This window comes from Carlito syrichta, unplaced genomic scaffold, assembly GCF_000164805.1.
Source record: "Carlito syrichta isolate Samal-C Ts95f unplaced genomic scaffold, Tarsius_syrichta-2.0.1 Scaffold136857, whole genome shotgun sequence".
NCBI classification, from domain to species: Eukaryota; Metazoa; Chordata; class Mammalia; order Primates; family Tarsiidae; genus Carlito; species Carlito syrichta.
In genome coordinates this window covers 444,576-463,781 of record NW_007080953.1, presented here as the reverse complement: position 1 = coordinate 463,781, position 19,206 = coordinate 444,576, and the positions used below count along the sequence as shown (strand labels likewise).

The window sequence follows — 19,206 nt, the reverse complement described above, 5'->3', positions numbered from 1 at the left end:
TTTTATAACTGAAGAAATGGAGGGCTTGAGAAGGGAAATCACCCTTGTGAAATCACATAGGTGACACTTGGTAGGGCTGGGAGTCTATCCCAGTATCTGTCCTTCCTAACCAGTATACCATACTGCTCCACCCCCCGCCTCCTTCCCAGTGTGAGTCATGGGGCAAGGGATGCAATTCATGGATCCAGGACAAGTTTGTGGCACATACTTCCAAGGAACAGGACTTGGGACAATAGATGTGGGACTCAAAAGAGGGTATGTGGTACAGAGTCTGTCACAGAGTAGACATGACGTTGTGCACAAACCATGATCCAAGGCCTGAGCAGCACAGGACACAGCTGCAAGGGGGGTATGCAGGACAAGGGGTGAGGAGCACAGGGCCTGGCATGCAGCATAGTCACATGGTATCTGCGACGCTGGGCATGGGACAAAGTATATGACCCAGGGGCATGGCATTCAGGGTAGGACTTGAGTTATGGCAACTGGGCAGGCTCCCAGGCCACAGCAGGACCCCTTTCCATCTGGAGTTCTCCATCATGTCAGTGCCTACGGCCCAGCAGGCAACAGCAGGCGCCAATTTTCTCCTCCTCACAAAGGCCTGTCTGTTTTTTGTCCTCCTCCTCCCTGTCTCTTTGGATGCCAAAGAGTGGGAGTGTCCCAGAGTAGTGATGGGGCCCGGAGTAACCCCTGCCATCCCACCAGCTCAGACAGGGGTCAAGGCTTGGAGCCAAGTCCACGGCTCAGGAAGGGCTTGCCAGGCCCCCAGATCCCCTCTCTCTGAGATAACTGTGAGCGCCAGCATTGGCTGGGGCCAGAGCCGGGTAATTTTCCTCTAAGCCATCCGCCCTCCGCTTCCCTCCCTGCCTGCCTGCCAGTGCTGGCTGTGAGCATGTCTGCATTCCAGAGCTTAGGAGAGAGCCTGAGCACACTGCTGTTAAAGTTGGGGGAGTAGATTGCTAACAGCTGCTGCAGGAGGGGGTGGACGTGCAGGAGAGGAGCTGTGAATTACAGGCTAACGTTTCTTGCGCCCTCCTGCATCTGGCACTCACTACCTTGTCTTGTCTTACGTGCCTAAGGGCCCTATTAACCGAAAGAGGGAGACTGAGGTTCAAAGAGGTAAAGACCTTGCCCAAGATCACACAGAGAGGCAGAGCCAAGGCTAGACCCTGGTTTCCTGGAGGCAGGAAATTGAGGTCATATAGAGGCAAAGGGAGATGGTACAGAGGATGCTCTAGGGGGACAGTGGGTGATGGGGCTGCTTAGGACATGTGGGCCCCAGACCACAGAGGACCGAGCTTAGGAGTCCTGACTTCTTTCTGTCTGCACTGGGGGCCACGATGGGTCTTGAGCAGGGAATGATGCAATCTCTGGATAATGGGCTAGGTCGGGGAGAGTTTAGGACAGTGAGAAAGCTGGTGCCATGATCCCAGGGACACCAAACCAGGACAGTGACTGGAGTGTGGGGGTGGGAAGTGCATGTAAAGTGTGTGTGAGGGGGAGATTGAGTATCTCTGCTCTTGTCTCAGCCTTTATGTATTGTCCTGGTGCAATGACTATGGTTGGGTTCTGCCTCTGGGGGTATTCCAGAGAGTTCCAGAAGCCCCCAGAGGGACAGACACTTGGAAGATATTGCTGGTGATTGGGCAGATACCTGGATGAAGGTGAGATTCGAAACACACCTGGGGACAGAGGCGGTACCCATTCTGGAGCCTGACTCCGTGCCAGGGACTGTGTTTTATGTGCCAGATCTTGTTTAAATCTTCCAGCTGGTTATGACTATCCCCTGAGCTGGAAAGGAAGAAAAGCATTTCAGCACTAAACCTCTGTTTGGGTTAAAAGGGGGGAAGTGCTTAAAAAGAAAACCCGTTAGAATGAAAAGGATTACTAGCAATAAAAATCTCTCTGAATCTCCAATAGTTCTATTGTAGTCAAAAGTTTGAGATAAATTGCAAAGAATCTCTAATCATGCTGTAATATTTGGAATTTTTCTTCTTTAAAATAAATTTTATTGTGTATAATTAAGGTATACAACATGATGTTATAGGATGTGTATAGATAGGAAAAAGGTTACTATAGTGAAGAAAATGAACTATCCATCATCTCACAGTCACCCATTTTTTGGTTTTGTTTTGTTTTTGTGGCAAGAGCAACTACGATCTACTCATTTAGTATGAATCCCAAATAAAGCACAATTTTATTCCCTATAGTCCTCATTAGAGGACTGCATTAGATCTCTAGACTCATTCATTCTACATAGCTGCTACATTGTATGGTAAGCCCTCCATATCTGCGGGTTCACAATTCACAGGTTCAACCAACCTGGGATAGAAGGTACTAGAAAAAAGTCCCAATAAAAGTCATACAAAAAAAAATACAAATTTTTAAAAAATACAGTGTAACAACTATTTACATTGTATTAGGTATTGTAATTTTGATCTAGAGAGATTTAAAGTGCGAGAGGTCATCATCTGACAATTAAGTTTGCAAACTTGCCACTGTGCACTTACATTGGCAATGCATTGTACAAACAACTAGGTAAGGTTTCATGACCTTGATGTATCACTGTCTCAGAGTTGTGTTCGTGTCAACATGTGGCAGTGTCTTGCTGAGTGGCGTTCATTATTGTTGCATGTTTTTGTGTGCCGTCCGTGAGAATGTCAGAGCTTGAATTAGAGCAACAAATAAACATTAAATTTCTTGTTCAAATTGGCAAGAGTGGGAGTTAAAACAGGGACATGCTAGTCCAAGTTTACGGAGATAATGTCATGAAGAAAACAGCAGCATACAAATGGATTAAATGTTTTTTTCTGAGGGGAAAGACAGCATCACTGATGAAGAGAGGTCAGGATGACCAGTAACAAGGAGAATTGACAAAAACATGGCAAAAATTCATCGAATTGTGCGTCAGAACCATCGGGTGACTGTGAGAAACATAGCAGACCAAATAAACATTGATAGAGAAACAGGAAAATCTTAACTGAAAATCTTGACATGAAAAAGGTGTGTGCAAAAATGATCCCAAAAGAGTTCTTGCGTTGCAATAATGCACCAGGCCACACAGCACTATATATGAGGCAGTTTTTTTATTTTTATTTTTTTTTTGCGTTGGAGTCTCACTCTGTCGCTCAGGCTGGAGTGCTGTGGCACGCTCACGGCCACCCCAGCATTGACCTGCTGGACTCCAGCGATCCTTCTGCCTTAACCTTCCAAGTAGCTGGAACTACAGGTGCGCACTACTGTGCCTGGCTAATTTTTGATTTATTTGTAGAGACAAGGTCTCTCCAAGTTGCTCCAGGCAGTCTCGAACCCGCGGGCTCCAGCAATCCACTCGCCTTGGCCTCCCAAAGTGCTGGGATTACAGGCTGAGCCACCGAGCCTGGCCCTATGAGGGAGTTTTTAGCCAGTAAACAAATAACTGTATTGGAACACTCACCCTACTCACCTGATCTGGCCCCCCAATGACTTTTTCCTTTACCCAAAGACAAAGGAAATATTGAAAAGAAGATATTTTGATGACATTTCAGGACATCAAGGGTAATACGATGACAGCTTTGATGGCCATTCCAGAAAAAGAGCTCCAAAATTACGTTGATGGGTGGACTAGGCGCTGGCATTGGTGCATAGCTTCCCAAGGGGAGTACTTCAAAGGTGACCATAGTGATATTCAGCAATGAGGGATGTAGCACTTTCTCTAGGATGAGTTTGTGAACTTAATTGCCATCCTGCATACAGGAGGATATGTAGATTATATGCAAATTCCATACCATGCTATTTTATAAATGGTGTATAACATCAGCAGATTTTGGTATCTGAGGGAGGTCGTGGAACTAATCCCCCACAGATACCAAGGACGACTAAGTCCTCTGACCCACATCTTCCTACTGGAGCTTTTCTCTAACTTATTTTTACCTTATCAAGTTCTGGCAAGCCTGTGAGATAAATGACCATCTGAAGCTCGAAGTGGTTGAGTCCTTTGCTCAGCATCACCCAATCATAAGTGGTAGGACTGGGACCCAAGAGCCCACAGTTCATTTGGGTGAGGCAGAACAGGCCAAGTTCAGAGAGGAGGGGAGGAGATGTCATAAGGAGATACTCATGGAGGGAATTGGGTAGCAAGGCTGGCTCTTTAGGTCTGGGCTTGAAGCCTCTCCTGAAATGCATCCCCATCCCTGGCACCAGCCACCACCCCAGATCTCTGGACCTTGGTTGGACCCTCTAGCTGTTCCTGGCTTTGGATACAGAGACACAGAGGTAGAGGTCAAGGGTATGTTTGGGGTCTTGTGAGCTGGGTGTGAAGGGTCTAGATACATGCTGGTGGTTTCCGGATGTTATGATTACTGAGCACCTACTATGTGCCAAGCATGGATTTAGAGGCTCTTTCTATCCTACCATACTCCCCTCTCCCGCACAGGGTAGGAATCTTCACCCCATTTTACAGAGGAGGAAATTGGGAAGTACCACAAAAGTGATTTGGGCTCTGCCCAGATTCTTTTCTAGACATTTCCTTGTACTGGAAGGTCACTCGTCCTTCACTCTATTGGTCACTTTTGACATCTCAAGCTCACAAAGCCTCAGCATGTGCTCCCAGATTCCGTTGTCTCTCGCCTCTTTCCCAAACCTGCCCCCTTTTGTCTTTCTCGGGGAGTTTTGCCTGCAGGATGCAAACTGACATCCAGATGGTGAGCTAACGTTTCCTGCCAGGGCCCAGCAAGAAGGAAATCTTGGCTGTGGTTGGTTGTGGGAGACCTGGGAACAGAGACGGGCTTCCTCGGGAGCCAGCAGTGGGAGGAGCAGGGTACCATCACCTGCTCTCCTGCATTATTATTCCCGTCAGGAAATGATTGGCCTGGGGACGCTTCCACCATCCCTGGTAGATTCCAGTGAAGGATGAACTTGACTCCCAGGCAGGCAGGAGGGGACCTTGGCCAGATGCACAACATTACCTTTTCTGTGTCCTTCAGCACCCTCGAGTCCCAGGGCCTGAAGGGCTCTTAAAGGTGGGCCACTTTGATTGTCACCGGCATCCTCTCGGCTAATCACCACTGGGCGGCTCATTATCTCAGGAAGATGGAAGGAAACCAGCATTTTTTCCCAATTTTTAAAAATTCTGGTAAAAGCACACATAACAAAAAATGGCACCATCTTAACTACTTTTAAGTGAATGATTCTGTGGCATTAAAGATGTTCACAGTGTTGTGCAACCCTCACCACCATCCATCTCCAGACCTGTTTTCCTCTTGTAAAACTGAAACTCTGTCCCCATGAAACAGTGACTCCACATGCCCCCTCTTCCCACCCTCTGGCAACCACCATTATACTTTCTGTCTCTATGAATTTGACCACTCTAGGTACCTCCTATAATTGGAGTCGTACAGTATTTGTCTTTTTGTGACTGCCTTATCACAGCATAGTGTCCTCAGGTTTCATCCATGTTGTTGCATTTTGAAGACTCTCCTTCCTTTTTAAGGCTGAGTAAGATTCCACTGTATGAATATGCCACATTTTGATTTATTCATCTGTTGATGGCACTTGGGTTCTTTCCATATTTTAACTATTGTGAATGATGCTGCTATGAACATGGGGGTGCAAAATGTCTCTTTGAGACTCTGCTTTTGGAAACCAACATTTTTGAATATCTTTTTTTGAATCAGAGTCTCTGTCACCCAGGCTAGAGTGCAGTGGCACACTCACAGCTCACCTCAGTCTTGACCTCCTGGGCTCAGATGATCCTCCTGCCTCAGCCTCCTGAGTAGCTGGGACTACAGGCATGTGCCACCACACCCAGCTAACTTTTTAACTTTTTTTGTTGTTGTTGTGGAAATGAGGTCTCGCTCTGTTGCCTAGGCTGCTCTTGATCTCCTGGGCTCAAGTGATCTTGTAACCTCGGCCTTCCAGAGTGCTGGGATTACAGGTATGAGCCACCACACCAAGCATTGTACATCTAAGTTACGAGATAGAAAGTTATCCAAGCCTCCCATCTACCAATAACAGCAACTTCCTTTATATGTGCTTACTCTGTACCAAGCACAGTGCCAAGCCCCAAATGTATTAAATGTACACCAACAGCCCTAGGAAAAAGGTATTATCATCCTCATTCAACAAATGAGGGAACTGAAGCTCAGGAAGCTAGAGTGGCTTGCTCAAAGCCACACTACCAGTAAGTGATAGAAAGATCAGGGATGTAAACCCAGGCTTTTCTGATGGGAGCTCCTTCCATATTCACACACAGAAGGTCGCTCCCTTCATTCTCCTTTGGTTCTTCTCCCTCTTGGAAAGTCCTTCCTCTGTGGAGCTGGAAGCTGCCTCCAGCGGCTTCTCCTGCTCCCAGCTCAGGCCGGAGCATCGCAGAGCCTGCCTTCCCCTGCAGATTTGCAGAGACTGTTCCTCCTCACTCCCACGTCTTCTGCCGGTTCTGCAGTCACAGTGTCTGCAGCCAGCACTCTTTGTCCTGCTGCTGATTTGTGTTTGTGCCTGGGCTCCCCAGAGTGGGTTGCTGGGTCCCGGAAGGGCTGGAACACAGTTGTTTGCAGCGATTTGCCGCCCTGGCTGCTGGCCCACTGCACCTCCCAGGGAAGGGAGACAGACTGCTGAAGTGGCTCCTGGCAGGAGGGCCCGGAGCTCACACCCGTGGCCAAATCTGCCTGCTCCCAGGGCATGGGGTCAGGAAGTGGCACGGTCAGGCTACCTCCAAATGTCCTGTCCTGGGTCTCAGTTCTAGTGGGGGTTGGCTCCGGAAGCTGGGAAAGGGCCATGGCTTTGGTCCCTGGGACAGTTGGCCTCCTGGAGGTGGCTTCAACCAAGCCCCACTGGCCATCTCCCCACAGCTGTCCACACCCAGGATGGACTCAGCCAGAGCAAAGGCCCAGCTGGCCCCAGTGGGGAGACCTACTGTGTCTCAGCTCTGGCTTGGTTGTCGAGAGACCCAGCTTCTAGGTCTGCTCTGCCAGGCAATTGCTTTGTGACTCTGAAGAGTTACCCTGCTGTTCTTGGTGTCATCTCTACAAAAGAGAGAAAGAATGGATGACCCTTGCTGCTAATAAGCCCTGCTCCATATACCACACTCCAACAGTCTCCCAACAGTCCTGCAACTGAGCATCACCGTCCCTATTTACAGATCAGTGACCCAAGACTCAGAGAGGGAAAGTAACTTGCTCCAGGTCACATAGCCCGGATCCCAGAGTCTCGCTGTGAAATCGGTAACTTTCTCTGCACCACTACACCAGTCTCACTTGGGGTACACATGCTGAACCTAGGCCTCTATGCACAGAAACCAGGTCGAAGAGTGCTGACTTTTGGGGAGCTCCTACTGTGTGTTGGGATCTGGGTCTCCTCACTGCTCCATGAGCAGGGTACCTTTCTCCCCATTTTATACATGAGGAAACTGAGGCCTAGATCACAGGAGCTAAATCAACCAGATTCTAAAACCTGTGTTCTTTCAAGTCCACAGGGCTCGCCAGAACTTGTCCAGGCCCTGTCCAGTTTCACTGGGTTTCATAACTGGCTTCTCTGTTTACTGACCATTGTCCCAATTTGCAAAGCCCAGGCCAGAGGGGCGGGTGCTCCCAGGAGGACCCAGAGAACAGCAGTGAGCCAAAAAGCAAACAGACTCTGAGAGAGGGCTTCTCATGTGTGGCTGGCTGCCTGGAAATTCAAGAACAACAGCATTTGGGGTGAACAGAAAAGAACAGGGTGGTGTCTTCCAGGCCCAGCCAAGGCCTTTTGTACACTGTGGCCAGGGGCAGAGATGGAGGGGGAAGCTGCCTTCCCTGGTCTCTGGGAGCTGCCTTGGAAGACCCACAAAGATACAGACATGGGCCTAGAGCCACAGAGGGAAGAAGGGCCCAGAACTGCTTGTGGAGGCCTTGGGTTCAACTACAGGAGAGGAAGGGGTTCACCAGAGTGACATGGGCTGTCCGGCTCCTTCCTGTGGTAGACTCTAAAAAGTTACCCTAAAAAATACTGTGTGCATGGCACCGGGCAGGGCTCAGAACAGTCAAGACCAAAGTTCAAGGAAGTGTGGGAACTAGGACGTGCTCACCTGCTGAGTCTGAGTCTGAGAAACGGTGCCAGACCCGAGTGCCATGTGGCCCAGAGTGCAGGAGCTGCAGTCAGTCCTCCACTCAGTGGGCACGACCTGGATCTTCCTGGGATGTCCTGGCAGCTGTGTGAAGACCTAGAGGGTTTTCCTGGTGCCACCTCCTGCCCTGACCTGGCAGGTGTGGTGGGAAAAGCTGCCCCAGAGACTCCTGGCTGCCGGGCTTGGCTCTGCTGGACTGGTTTGGCCCTTTACCTGGAAAGAGCACTGTTGCTCCCTGCCCAGGCTGGGTGGTGCCAGGAGCTCCCAGGTCTCCCCAGACAGAGCATGGGCTATGGCGCCAGCCAGACGTGTTTAAATCTCGGCAGTACCTCTTTCCAGTCAAGTGGCCTGAACCTCCCTGAGTCTCAGTGTCCCTGACTGGGCCCAGAGGTGAGGTGGTGTGTTCTATAAGTGACTGCAGTGCCTCCTTCTTCAAGTTAGGGGTCCTAGACTGTGTGATTCAGAAGGATCCAGAGAGGTGGCCTGATTCAGTCTCCCCATTTAACAGATTTACAAATTTTACAGATTACAGTGTCCCCATTTTACAGACTTGTGGGTTCCAGATATGATTGTATAACCAGCATCTGGAAGGGCTGGGCAAGGAAAGATGCTTAGAGTTAGAGCATCAGGCCCTACCCTGTATTTTCCATATGGAGACACTGAGGCCCAGAGAGGGACAGTGACCTGTCCAAAGCCACCCAGGAAGTCAGTGACACAGCTGGCCCTAGCACTAGGACTTCTTTACTTCCACCTAAGGGTCTTGTAGATTTCTCTGAATTTCCCTGTTCCCCTGAAATCATTCAGTCTCTTCCAGGCAGGGAGCAGAGTGAAACAATGCTGCCCTCGTCATGGTCTCCACAAGTCGGTGCCCTGTGGTGAGAGAGTTTCCAGGCTCTATAGTGAGGGTTCCCAGTGGGCAGGGGCCGGGGCTTGTTCACGAACGTTCCAGTGACGAGGGCCCAGGCTCTAGAGCTATATGGCAGGAAAAGCTGCCGGACCTTTGTGATCATTAAACTTGGGGCTAGTGACCTTGGGCTGGTGGTCGGGCCTCTGGAGTCAAGGCCATGCTACAGTAGCCCTCTGTTAATCACCAACTGGGCAAGTCAGAGGTCATATTACTCCGGAAAGCGCTGCTCGGCTGGACCGGGTGCTGGCTCAGTTTCAGTCTCAGGGATGGGTGAATAAGGAAATTTCTTCTTCCTACTTGTTTGAATTTTTCCAGAGTGTCTAGTAAGCAGAAATTGTTTTCAGAATATTCTAAAAAGAATTGTTTCTAGATTATTGTTTCATAAAAAACAACAGCCAGGCGCAGTGGCTCACACTAATAATACCAGTACTTTGGGAGCCAGAGGCGAGAGGATTGCCTGAGCCCAAGGGTTCGAGACCATCCTGGGCAACTTGGCGAGACCTTGTCTCTACAATAAATTTTTAAAAATTAGCTGGGTGTGGTGGTACATGCCTGTGGTTCCAGCTACTTGGAAGGCTGAGGCAGAAGGATCACCTGAGCCCTGCAGGTCAAGGCTGTGGTAGCCGTGAGCGTGCCACTGCATTCTAGCCTGGGCAGCAGAGGGAGACTCTGACTCAAAAAACAAAACAAAAAATGAAACACTATATTGAATACATACTTGTAAAGTTTCAAACCCTGTAGCCATGCTTTTTATAGTTTTTGCAACCAGTATATTGAGATATAACTTACGTACCCACGTTATGTGCACAGCCCTGTGCTTGTTAGTAGATTTAACCATTTGTATGATTATCATCATATCCAGTGCTAGAATATTGTTATCACTTTAAAAAGTTCCCTCATGACAACTGCAGTGATCTGGGCACTTCCTCCAGCCTCGGGTAGCCATGGCAATGTTCAGGGTGAAATTCTTTGCCTTCTTTTCTTTCAAACAAACTGCCCTGACAGTTTGGTGTCTACCCTGATTTTTTAAGGGTGCACGCAAAAATTACATCCTTATACAAGGAGGAGAGGAGCTGTACTGCAGTCATTGTGTGCATTCTGCTTTTGCACTTGGAGACCACCCTGTGTGCATTGAGTACCTACTACGTGCCAGGCACAGTCAGATTTAGCTCACCCTTTTTTCACAGCTGCATAGTGGTCCATTGTATGGTGGCTCCACAGTTTGTTTAACCAGGACATTTGGGTCTTTTCCAGTTTTCTTCAAACAATGCTTCAGTGAACATCCTTGCACGTATAATTTTGTGCTTGTTGGTAAGTAATTCTGCAGAAAGTGGAACTGTTGTTGCATTGTGTGTTTTGAATTTGGACGGTCACATTGCTGTCCAGAAAGAAGAAACCGGTTTATGCTTCTGAAAGGGCACAGGAGCACTGTGGGGTTTTTATCATCCTCCAGATGGCTGGAGGAAAGGAGGGCTCCCTAAATTTAGGCCAAGGCTGGCCCACTGTAGACTTGCCAGGCCCAAGCCTGGCCTTGCCTGGACACGGAGCCCTAAGAACTCAGGTGTCTCCGCAGGGCGTCCCGCAGACACTGAGATAAAGTTCAGGCTCTTCAGTGAGATGCCCAGGCCTCTGTGATCCCTGCCACCCTCTCTAGCCCCCTCTCATCTTGCTCCCTGTGTTTCAGGTTGGACCCTGGTTATTCACAGGATGTGGCCTGTGTGTTCCTGCCCTTTGCCCATGCTTTGTCCTCCCCTGGAATGCCTTTTCTTCTTAATCTCCATCCACCTGTCCTTGGAGGCCCAGGTCACAAGTCCTTTTCTCCATCAAGCTTCATAAACCCTCCAGTCCAATTGTCTTGTCTCTCTGTGTTTCCTTAGCCTTTTATCTGACCCACATTCCCCCTTCAGTGGTAAGTGAGGGAGGGCAAACTTCAGCCTGATTAGGTAGAGGCCAGGCTCCAAAGGAGCTGGGATGGGTGACCATAGCTCGTGGGGATGGGGTGGAGAGCTAACATTTACCTAGCTGTGGACCAGACTGTCTTCATACCTGCAGAGCAATTTAATCCTCAGCAGCTACTGTGCCCATTTAGTAGACGTGGAGACCAAGACCATAGAAAACCAGACACAAACCGAGTGCAGTGGCTCATGCCTGTAATCCCAGCACTTTGGGAGGTGGAGGCGAGAAGATTGCCTGATTCCAGGGGCTCGAGACAGCCTGGGCAACTTGGCGAGACCTTGTCTCTACAATAAATCAAAAAATTAGCCGGGTATGGTGGCGCATGCGTGTAGTTTCAGCTACTTGGAAGGCCGAGGTGGAAGGATCGCCTGAATCTAGCAGGTCAAGGGTGTGGTGGCCGTGATTGTGCTGCTGCACTTCAACCTGGGTGACGGTGAGACTCCAACTCAAAAAAAAAAAAAAAAAAGAAAAAGAAAACCAGGCACAGTGGAGGCAGGAGTCAAACCCAGGTCTCCAACTCCCTAATTCTCCTTCCCTGCAGGGGGAGGGGATGCCTGGATGCAAGGGCCTAGGGAGTCTGAATAGCACTTCTCCTGTGCCAAGGACTCCATGCTTGTAGTGGGAGGGTGGAGAGACCGGACAGGAACCTGGGAGTGAGGGAGGAGATGCAAATCCTGTCTTCCCCAGAGGGAGTTGACAGGCAGCACCTAAAAGGGAAAAAACAGCTTCGAGAAGCAGCAGGGGCTTGTTATTTAGAAACATGCAGGTCCACCCTGAATCTTCACTAAAAGAGGTACATGAACGTGTTTGCCCCTGGGGAGGAGCACATGGGATGGAGAGGGAACAGCTTTGTACAAATATGTGACTTTATGTCTTGATCAAAACGAGGCTTTTAATATTTGTTTTAAGAAGAAGGAACTTGTACCCCACATCTCCAAAATAAAAAATATATTTAAAAGAAATGAAGAATGAAAGAGGCTGGTCTCAGGAAAGTAGAAGCAGCAATCCCAGGAGCTGAGGGTTCTGCCTCCTCGCCCCTCGAAGTCCTGCTTGCTTCCCAGCAGCGAAGCCAAGTCCAGTGCCTGCCACCTCCAGGGCTGCTTGGGAAATAATGGGGAGTTTCTGTCCACACCCACTAGCCCCAGTTCAAATCCTACAGTGTCAGTTACTAGTTGTGTGCAAGTTGCTTAACTGCTCTTCACTCAGTTTTCCCCTATGTAAAATGGGCTGTCCCTTGTGCTCTCTATGAAAGGCTGTTCTGATGTGTTAGTGACAAACCTTCATGTTGCTGTTGTTGTTGTTATTGTTTTGCTGGAGATGTTAGGTGTGGAGAGGAGCCTCGGGTTGCCTAGGTCACAGGAGGCTCAGCTGGGTTCCCCGCGGTTCACGCCTGCGCCCACTTAGTGTGCACTGAGTTGGCACCTGTTGTATGCCAGAGCCCATGTCAGGTCTCCGCCCCGGGGTGCAGGGGCTGCCGCGCCCAGTCGGGTCGGTCCCAGTGGGAACCCAGATGTCTCCGAGATCCGGGACAGATCCCCGCCCCGCGCCCTCCCTGCGGGGCGGTCCCCCCGCTCGGGCGGGGTGGGCGGGAGGCTACTTAAGGTCGGCGACCCGGAGGCCGCGGCTGCCAACCGGGTCCTCCGCCGCCGTCGCCGCCATGGCCCTGCACCTCTCGGCGCCCGCGCTGCTGAGCGCGCTGGTCCTGGCGCTGTGTGCGCTGTCGCCGCCGGCCCGCGCGGCCGCCGCGTCGCGGGGGGCAGCCCAGGCGCCCGCGTCCCAGGCCCGGGTGAGTGCCCAGGGGGCCCGGGGGCTCCCGGAGTAACTCTCTATTGTAAGTTCTTGCAGATACAGCGCTAGGAAAAGGGGAGTAATTCAGGTCTAGAATGGAAAAACTGTTTTGTTGCTTTGTAAGTATCTCTTGCTGCTCCTGGGGCTCTCCAGATGGGGTGGGAACCTCGGGCCCTGGCTGTTACCCCCCAAGAGGCTAACCTCACCTCGGCCGGATTTCCTTTCCCTCGCTGCCTTCTGGTTACTTACCTGTCTCTGCCGCCTGATTTCTCCTTTTCCTTGTCTCTGCCTGATTTCTCTCCTGCCCTCTTCTGATTCCATCTTACATTTCAGACTCCTCGTCCTCATTGAGATCTCTGGCACTCTCCGATATTTCCTCCCTTCCTTGTAGGATCTTGCCCCTGTCTGTTTACTGTCATTCCCATGATCTCATCTCTCCTTTCTGCTGTTTCCTCTGCCTTATCTGGTTTCTCTCTCCTGTTTCCCCTTTGTTATTCTGCCCTTCTACCTGGGTTCTCCCGTCTGGTTCCTCTGACTCTTGATGCCCACCAGACCTCTCCTCCGGCCTGAGGTGACCCGCGCCTGCTGATTTTGGTCCTCAACTCCAGCCTAACCCTCCCGCGCCTGCCTGGCTCCAGCCCCAGTGCATGTCTGACGGCCTTACCCATCCCTAACTGCTGCCTCTCCAACAGGCTCCTGCAGACCCCGGCTGTGTCCTCTAAGAAATGAAAATTGGGGGTGGGATTTGCGGGGGCAGGAGGGAGGAGGCAGACAGCGCAGGAGGCCACTTGGGCTCAGCCATCTAGACCCTTCTTGGGGGTGTGATGGGAGCCTGTGGGTGGGACATGGGGAATCTTCCCACTTCCAAAGTGCAGAAGCAAAGACCTGTGACCTTGGGCCAGTCCCCTCCCCTCTTTGGGCCTTGGCTTCCCTATCTGTCGTGTGGGATTGGATAATGAGCTCTTGGAGGGCCCTTTAGTTCTAAAATCCATTGAAGATGTTGGAAGGAAGCACCTGAGCTCCTAGGGACCTCTAGATGTACCATTGCCATCGGAGAGGTCTGCCCAGAGTCCCAGGGCTTGTGCTCTTGGAGGCTGGAACAACCCCTGCTACGCTGTCTGCTAGCCAGGGGTCCCAGGCAGAGGCAATTCTCCTCTCTGCGCCTCAGTTGTCACTTCCAACTGGCAATTAGAAAAGGGAGCAGGGAGGTATAGCCCCCATTCCCTCCATCAATAGAACAAGATTGGGGAGCTGAGTGGGAGAGGCAGACGCTGGCGGGGGCACAGGGCTTGAAGCACAAACCCTTGCCCTGTTTGCTAACTCATCCAGATGGGGGCGCTCACAAGGCAACAGACTCGCCTCGGGAGTGGGGAGAGCAGGAGGCTCAAGTGAGATGCTCTTGGTGCTGGAACCCACCCTCCCTCGTGCCCAGGGTCTCCCCCCGGCCAGGACTGCACCCCTGCTCAGGCTCTGCCCTGTCTCTCCCCAGCCCAGCAGCATGGTGGTGGAACACCCCGAGTTCCTCAAGGCAGGGAAGGAGCCTGGCCTGCAGATCTGGCGTGTGGAGAAGTTTGACCTGGTGCCCGTGCCCCCCAACCTGTACGGGGACTTCTTCACAGGCGACGCCTATGTCATCCTGAAGACAGTGCAGCTGAGGAATGGGAATCTGCAGTACGACCTTCACTACTGGCTGGGTGAGGCCGTCCCGTCCTGCCCCTGCCCCTGCCCCAGGCCCCCACCATGAACAGCAGATCTTTCAAGTGTGGTTTCCAGGAAATGTTGAGGAAGTGAACTGATTACCGAGCACCAACCATGTGCCAGGCCCTTGGTTAATGGTTATGTACCCCTAGACTCTAAAGCCGGCCTGGCTGAGTTCAGACCCTAGCTGTGCCCTCATCTGTGGTCTGAACTTTGGCAGGTCACTTGATGTGACTCTCCGTGAAACTGATATGATGATAGAGTCTCACCACCACACGGGAGTGTTGCGGGGTTTTTAAACACCTTTTTGGCACTCAGAACTGTGGGCGACATGGGGACCCTGGACCCCTCTGCAGCATCCCTGGCCCTGGCTCCAGTCACTCCCAAGTTTGCCCTTTAGAGTCAGGAGCCTGGAGACTCTGCCACAGCTCTGCTGTGAGATGCTGTGAGTCCTGCCCCCGTATAGAGCCTCAGTCTCCTAATTTGCAAATTGAGCTGATGCTCCCAATCCTGGGTTCATGCTCAGGATGGCTGAGAGTGAATGTTAGAAACTTGTGTCAGAGCTCAGAGGATGCTTAGAGAAAAATAAGGTCTACTGTCCCCCATTATACAGATAGAACAACGGAGGCTCATAGAAAGTAAGGGCTTGTCCAGCTTCTACAGTTAGGCTGGGGCAGTCTTGGAGATTCTGACTCTGCCTTCCCAGGGGTCTGGGGCCACTTTCAGGAAGCCAGGCTCATGCGGCTGTGACATCCCCTAGGCAATGAGTGCAGCCAGGACGAGAGCGGGGCAGCAGCCATCTTTACTGTGCAGCTGGATGACTACCTGAATGGCCGGGCTGTGCAGCACCGCGAGGTCCAGGGCTTTGAGTCGGCCACTTTCCTCGGCTACTTCAAATCTGGCCTGAAGTACAAGGTGAGTTGGGCCCCACCCTACTCAAGTGGCAGGGACAGATGCCCCCATGGCAGAGCTCACTCAGGGCCATCTGTCTTTTGGCCTTGTGAAGCCATAGGCAGAGAGGTCAAAGGACAGACTTTGGATTCAACCAACATTAGATTTAAATCTTAGGCCCTTCCTAGCTGTGTGACCTTGGACAAATCATACTCCCTCTCTGAGTCTCTGGTTCCTTATCTTAAAAGAAGGAGAAACTGGGTGTGGTGGCTCACCCCTGTAATTTCAGCACTTTGGGAGGTGGAGGTGAGAGGATTGCCTTAGCCCAGGGGTTCAAGACCAGCCTGGGCAACTTGGCAAGACTTCATTTCTATAATAAATAAAAAAATCAGCCGGGTGTAGTGGCACGTGCTCCTTGGAAGGCTGAGGCTGAAGGATCACCTGAACCTAGCAGGTCGAGGCTGTGGTGGCTGTGAGCATGCTACTGCACTCCAGTCTGGGTGACAGAGTGAGACTACAACTCATTAATAATAATAATAATAAAATAAGGTGAAGAAAACTCCCCATAACTTCATGGTATCTTCCTAGCCCCAGCAGTGAGGAGTGGGTCATAGGTAGGAACACAGCTCCTCTTACAGGACTCAAGTGCTTTCCTGGCCAAGTGCTCTTTCTACTTCCTGCTCCCGGAGTTGCAAAAAGAGCTGATCCTTCTCCAGTGCTGGGGTCTGGCTCCAATCTTCTCACCTCTCCTTCTGCAAGGCACCAAGGCCTTGGATTTACTCCTGTTTCTGCACCCCTTAACTCTTAGGGCCCTGCCAACAGAGGACCTCCATGTTAGGCATTTGATAAGGAACTTAGTCACATCCTTCTTTCTGATCACTAGAATTCCTCGTGAACTTGAACTTTTAAGAGCCTGGGCCAAGATAAAGCTCTTTCCCCAAGCTCCCAGACAGATGGCACTGAGCAAAGCCGAGCTGGGAGCCCCAAGAGGTGCTCCCTGGTACTCTGTGTGACCTCCAGCAAGCCACTTGACCTCCTGGAACCTCCCTTTCTCTCTAGTTCTGTGAGAGCCTGTTGTACCTGCCCTACAAGGCTGGAGAGAAACTTTGGTGCAGGCATAGCTGGGAAATGCCTTGCACAGGGCTTGGCTCCTTGGAAGAGCGCTGGGAAAGCTATAGTTTTGCGAAGCTGGGGTTCTCTTTGGTCAGGATAGGGAGGGGATCACAAGCTTTCATAGTCAGGTGGGCCTTTATGCCAGAGTCCAAATCTCTCATTTCATGGAGGAGGGAGGTAGGGTAGGGAGGCACAGAGAGCTTTAAGCCACTGGCCCAGAGTCACACAGTGAGTTGGTGCCAGGTCCGGAACCAGAACCCAGGTCTCCTGACTCCCAGCATTCTGCACGTGAAACCAACATGCCTCTCATGTTGGGTTCTGGAGTAAGGTTCAAGTCCTGTCTGTGCCCCTGTTGTGCTGTGGACCTTAGAGAAGTCATTGTTCCTCTCTGGGCCTCAGGATCTGTGTTGATGGGGTGGTGACCTTGTTTGCTTGGGTGAGGCACAAGAGATTGAGTGATGGGACAGTGCCAGTGAGACTCAGATAGCAAAGGGCAGGGTGTGTCCTGGGAACCACATCCAGGCAGGGCAGGGCTGGGCCGGATTCCCTGGAGGCTACCCAGCCCCCTGCCGGCAAGTCTACCCTTGTGGTGAGCTTTCCATCTCTGCCTTCTCCCCATAGCCCCTCCTGGGGCCTTGGTGTCTTGCAAAAGGAGAGGTGAGAAGGTTGGAGCCAGACCTCTGCACTGGAGAAGGACCAGCTGCTCTTGCAATTCCGGGAGCACTTGGCCCGGAAAGATTGGGATTCAGAAAGATTGGGATTCAGGTGGCAAGGCTGCCCTCTCTAACTGCTCTGAGACTTTGGTCAAGTTGTGTACTTCTCATACATTACCATTCATGATTCATTCAATGAGTACTTATCAAGCACCTATGACAGCAGCACCTGCTTATTGTCGCTGCAGTGTGGCTCGCAGGGTATTGGGAACATGTTATCTCATTTAAGCCTCACGACTGTCCGGGGCGGTAGGTCATTAGAGCTCCACTTTACAGAGGAGGGGACTTGAGGCTCAGAGGTTCCATGAGCTGTGTTTAAACCCAGGCCTTTGTTCCTCTAACTCTGTCAGGCTCTGGGCTGGCTGCCGGGGTGCCCTGGTGAAGAAGTCTGGGAGTCTAGCAGACCCGGGAAGAGTCAGTCCACTGTGTCCAGGTGGGGTGACAAGTGGAATCTTAGGGGGTGTTCAGCTCATGTTCAAGGACTAGATGAATGAGTAGGAGTTTGCTCGTCTGTCTTGTCTTGTTTCTCAGGAGTTAGCCCAATGGTCTAACATGGTCTCATATACACAAAAAGGACAGTTTTCCAGGTCAGAGAATGTTGCCAAGCAGGTCACAGGGTCTTCCCAACCCCAGGTGTTTAGGAATAAATAAGGATGATATATGTTAAGCCTTTACTACAGGTTTTCCTTTAATTCTCACTATGGCCTTTAGGGTAGGTGGCAGTGTTCCCATTTCACAGATGAGGAAGCTGAGGCTTAGAGGAGAGAGCTGACTTGCTCACACAGCCAGTAGAAGGTGCTTGTCACTGAGCACTTATCATTGACACTATGTGTCAGGGACTCTTCTGGGTGCTTTACTCATTAAACTCATTTTACCCTAGGAGGTAGTTACTAGTATTAGCACCATTTGTAAATGAGAAAATGAAAGCACAAAGAACGTTAAGCGACTTGTCCAAGGCCACATGGCCGGTAAGTGACAGAAGTGGGATTCAGATGCAGGTATGAGGGCCTACCTAGCACAGAGCTGGTTCCGGTGGATGTTTCCAGAGTCCCTGCTCTTTGGTCTTAGCTCGATGGGGGAGGGAGCAAGCCTCCCCCACCCCAGGTGATGGTTCAGAATGTTCTTGGACCACACTGTGAGGGACGCTCCAGACACTCCAGACGGTGAGTTCCCAGCCCGGCCCAGACATGAGGCTCCAGTCCTGAAAGAGTGGAAACAGGAGGTCCCAGCTGATCCTGTTTACCACCTCTTGCAAGCTCTCAGGCTGCCCCCGCACTTGGCAGGTCCAGCCCAAGGTTCTTGCCCCTGTGCCCTCATCAATTATAGATCCCTGAGGAGCAGGGCTTGTTACGCAAGACTTGTTCCTGTGAAAGCCTCCTCCTCTGAGCCAATTCTGTCCTTGGAGTGTGAGAAGGGGCAGAGCGGGGACAGGGAGCCACTAGGAAGGGCCGGCTTGGGGCCTGGCCCTCTTTCTTGCCACCCCAAAATCCTTAGCGGCCAGTGCACTGCAAGAGGGTTCAGGATCCCCTGATCTCTCCTCCTATGCCTTCTCCTCCTCCCACTCCCTACTTCCTCACATTTTCAGACAGAGCTCTGGAGACCCCCTGGGGCTGAGTTATTTGAAACCCTTTGTTCAAATGGAATCTGGGCCTTATGGAGTCCTAGGAGCCCTTGGACCCCAGGAGGAACACAATTGGAGACCCACTGAATCACCAGAACCTTCCCTGTCCTCCTTCCTGTTTCTTATATAGTTCCTTCATAATTCTGAGTTTAGGGGGTACAGGGGACCAATCCTGATCTATTCATTTTTCTTTGTTTTATAAAATTTAGCCTTTTCCCCTATGTAAATCTTTATTGTTTTTTTCCCTTTCTTCTGACTACAAGAGTAATGTGAGCTTATTGTAAAATGTCAAACGTTACAGAAATATAGGTTCTAGAAAGTAAAAGCCCCCCATGAATCTACCCTTGGAGATACATACCAAATTGTGGTTCATTTTTTCCTCTCTTTCTCTGAACATGTACTATACATATGTGTGTATGTGTATATATATAAGTGTGTGTGT

At 50.9% G+C, this 19,206-nt stretch overlaps 1 protein-coding gene across 5 annotated transcripts in view; it reads left to right on the top strand.

Annotated features, from left to right (window-relative positions):
* Positions 1-19,206, top strand: part of GSN (gelsolin) — a 70,101-nt gene that overhangs the window by 24,532 nt on the left and 26,363 nt on the right. The window contains exons 3-5 of one of the 5 annotated variants that reach the window (XM_021708428.1): positions 12,777-12,847; positions 14,218-14,422; positions 15,187-15,341. In XM_021708428.1, the coding sequence (XP_021564103.1) occupies positions 12,824-12,847; positions 14,218-14,422; positions 15,187-15,341 (384 nt within the window). In that variant the 5' untranslated portion in view covers positions 12,777-12,823. Of the gene's footprint in view, positions 1-12,541; positions 12,848-14,217; positions 14,423-15,186; positions 15,342-19,206 lie in introns of those variants that run through there. The other 4 variants (XM_008049786.2, XM_021708426.1, XM_021708429.1 and 1 more) reach the window with 4 other exon arrangements.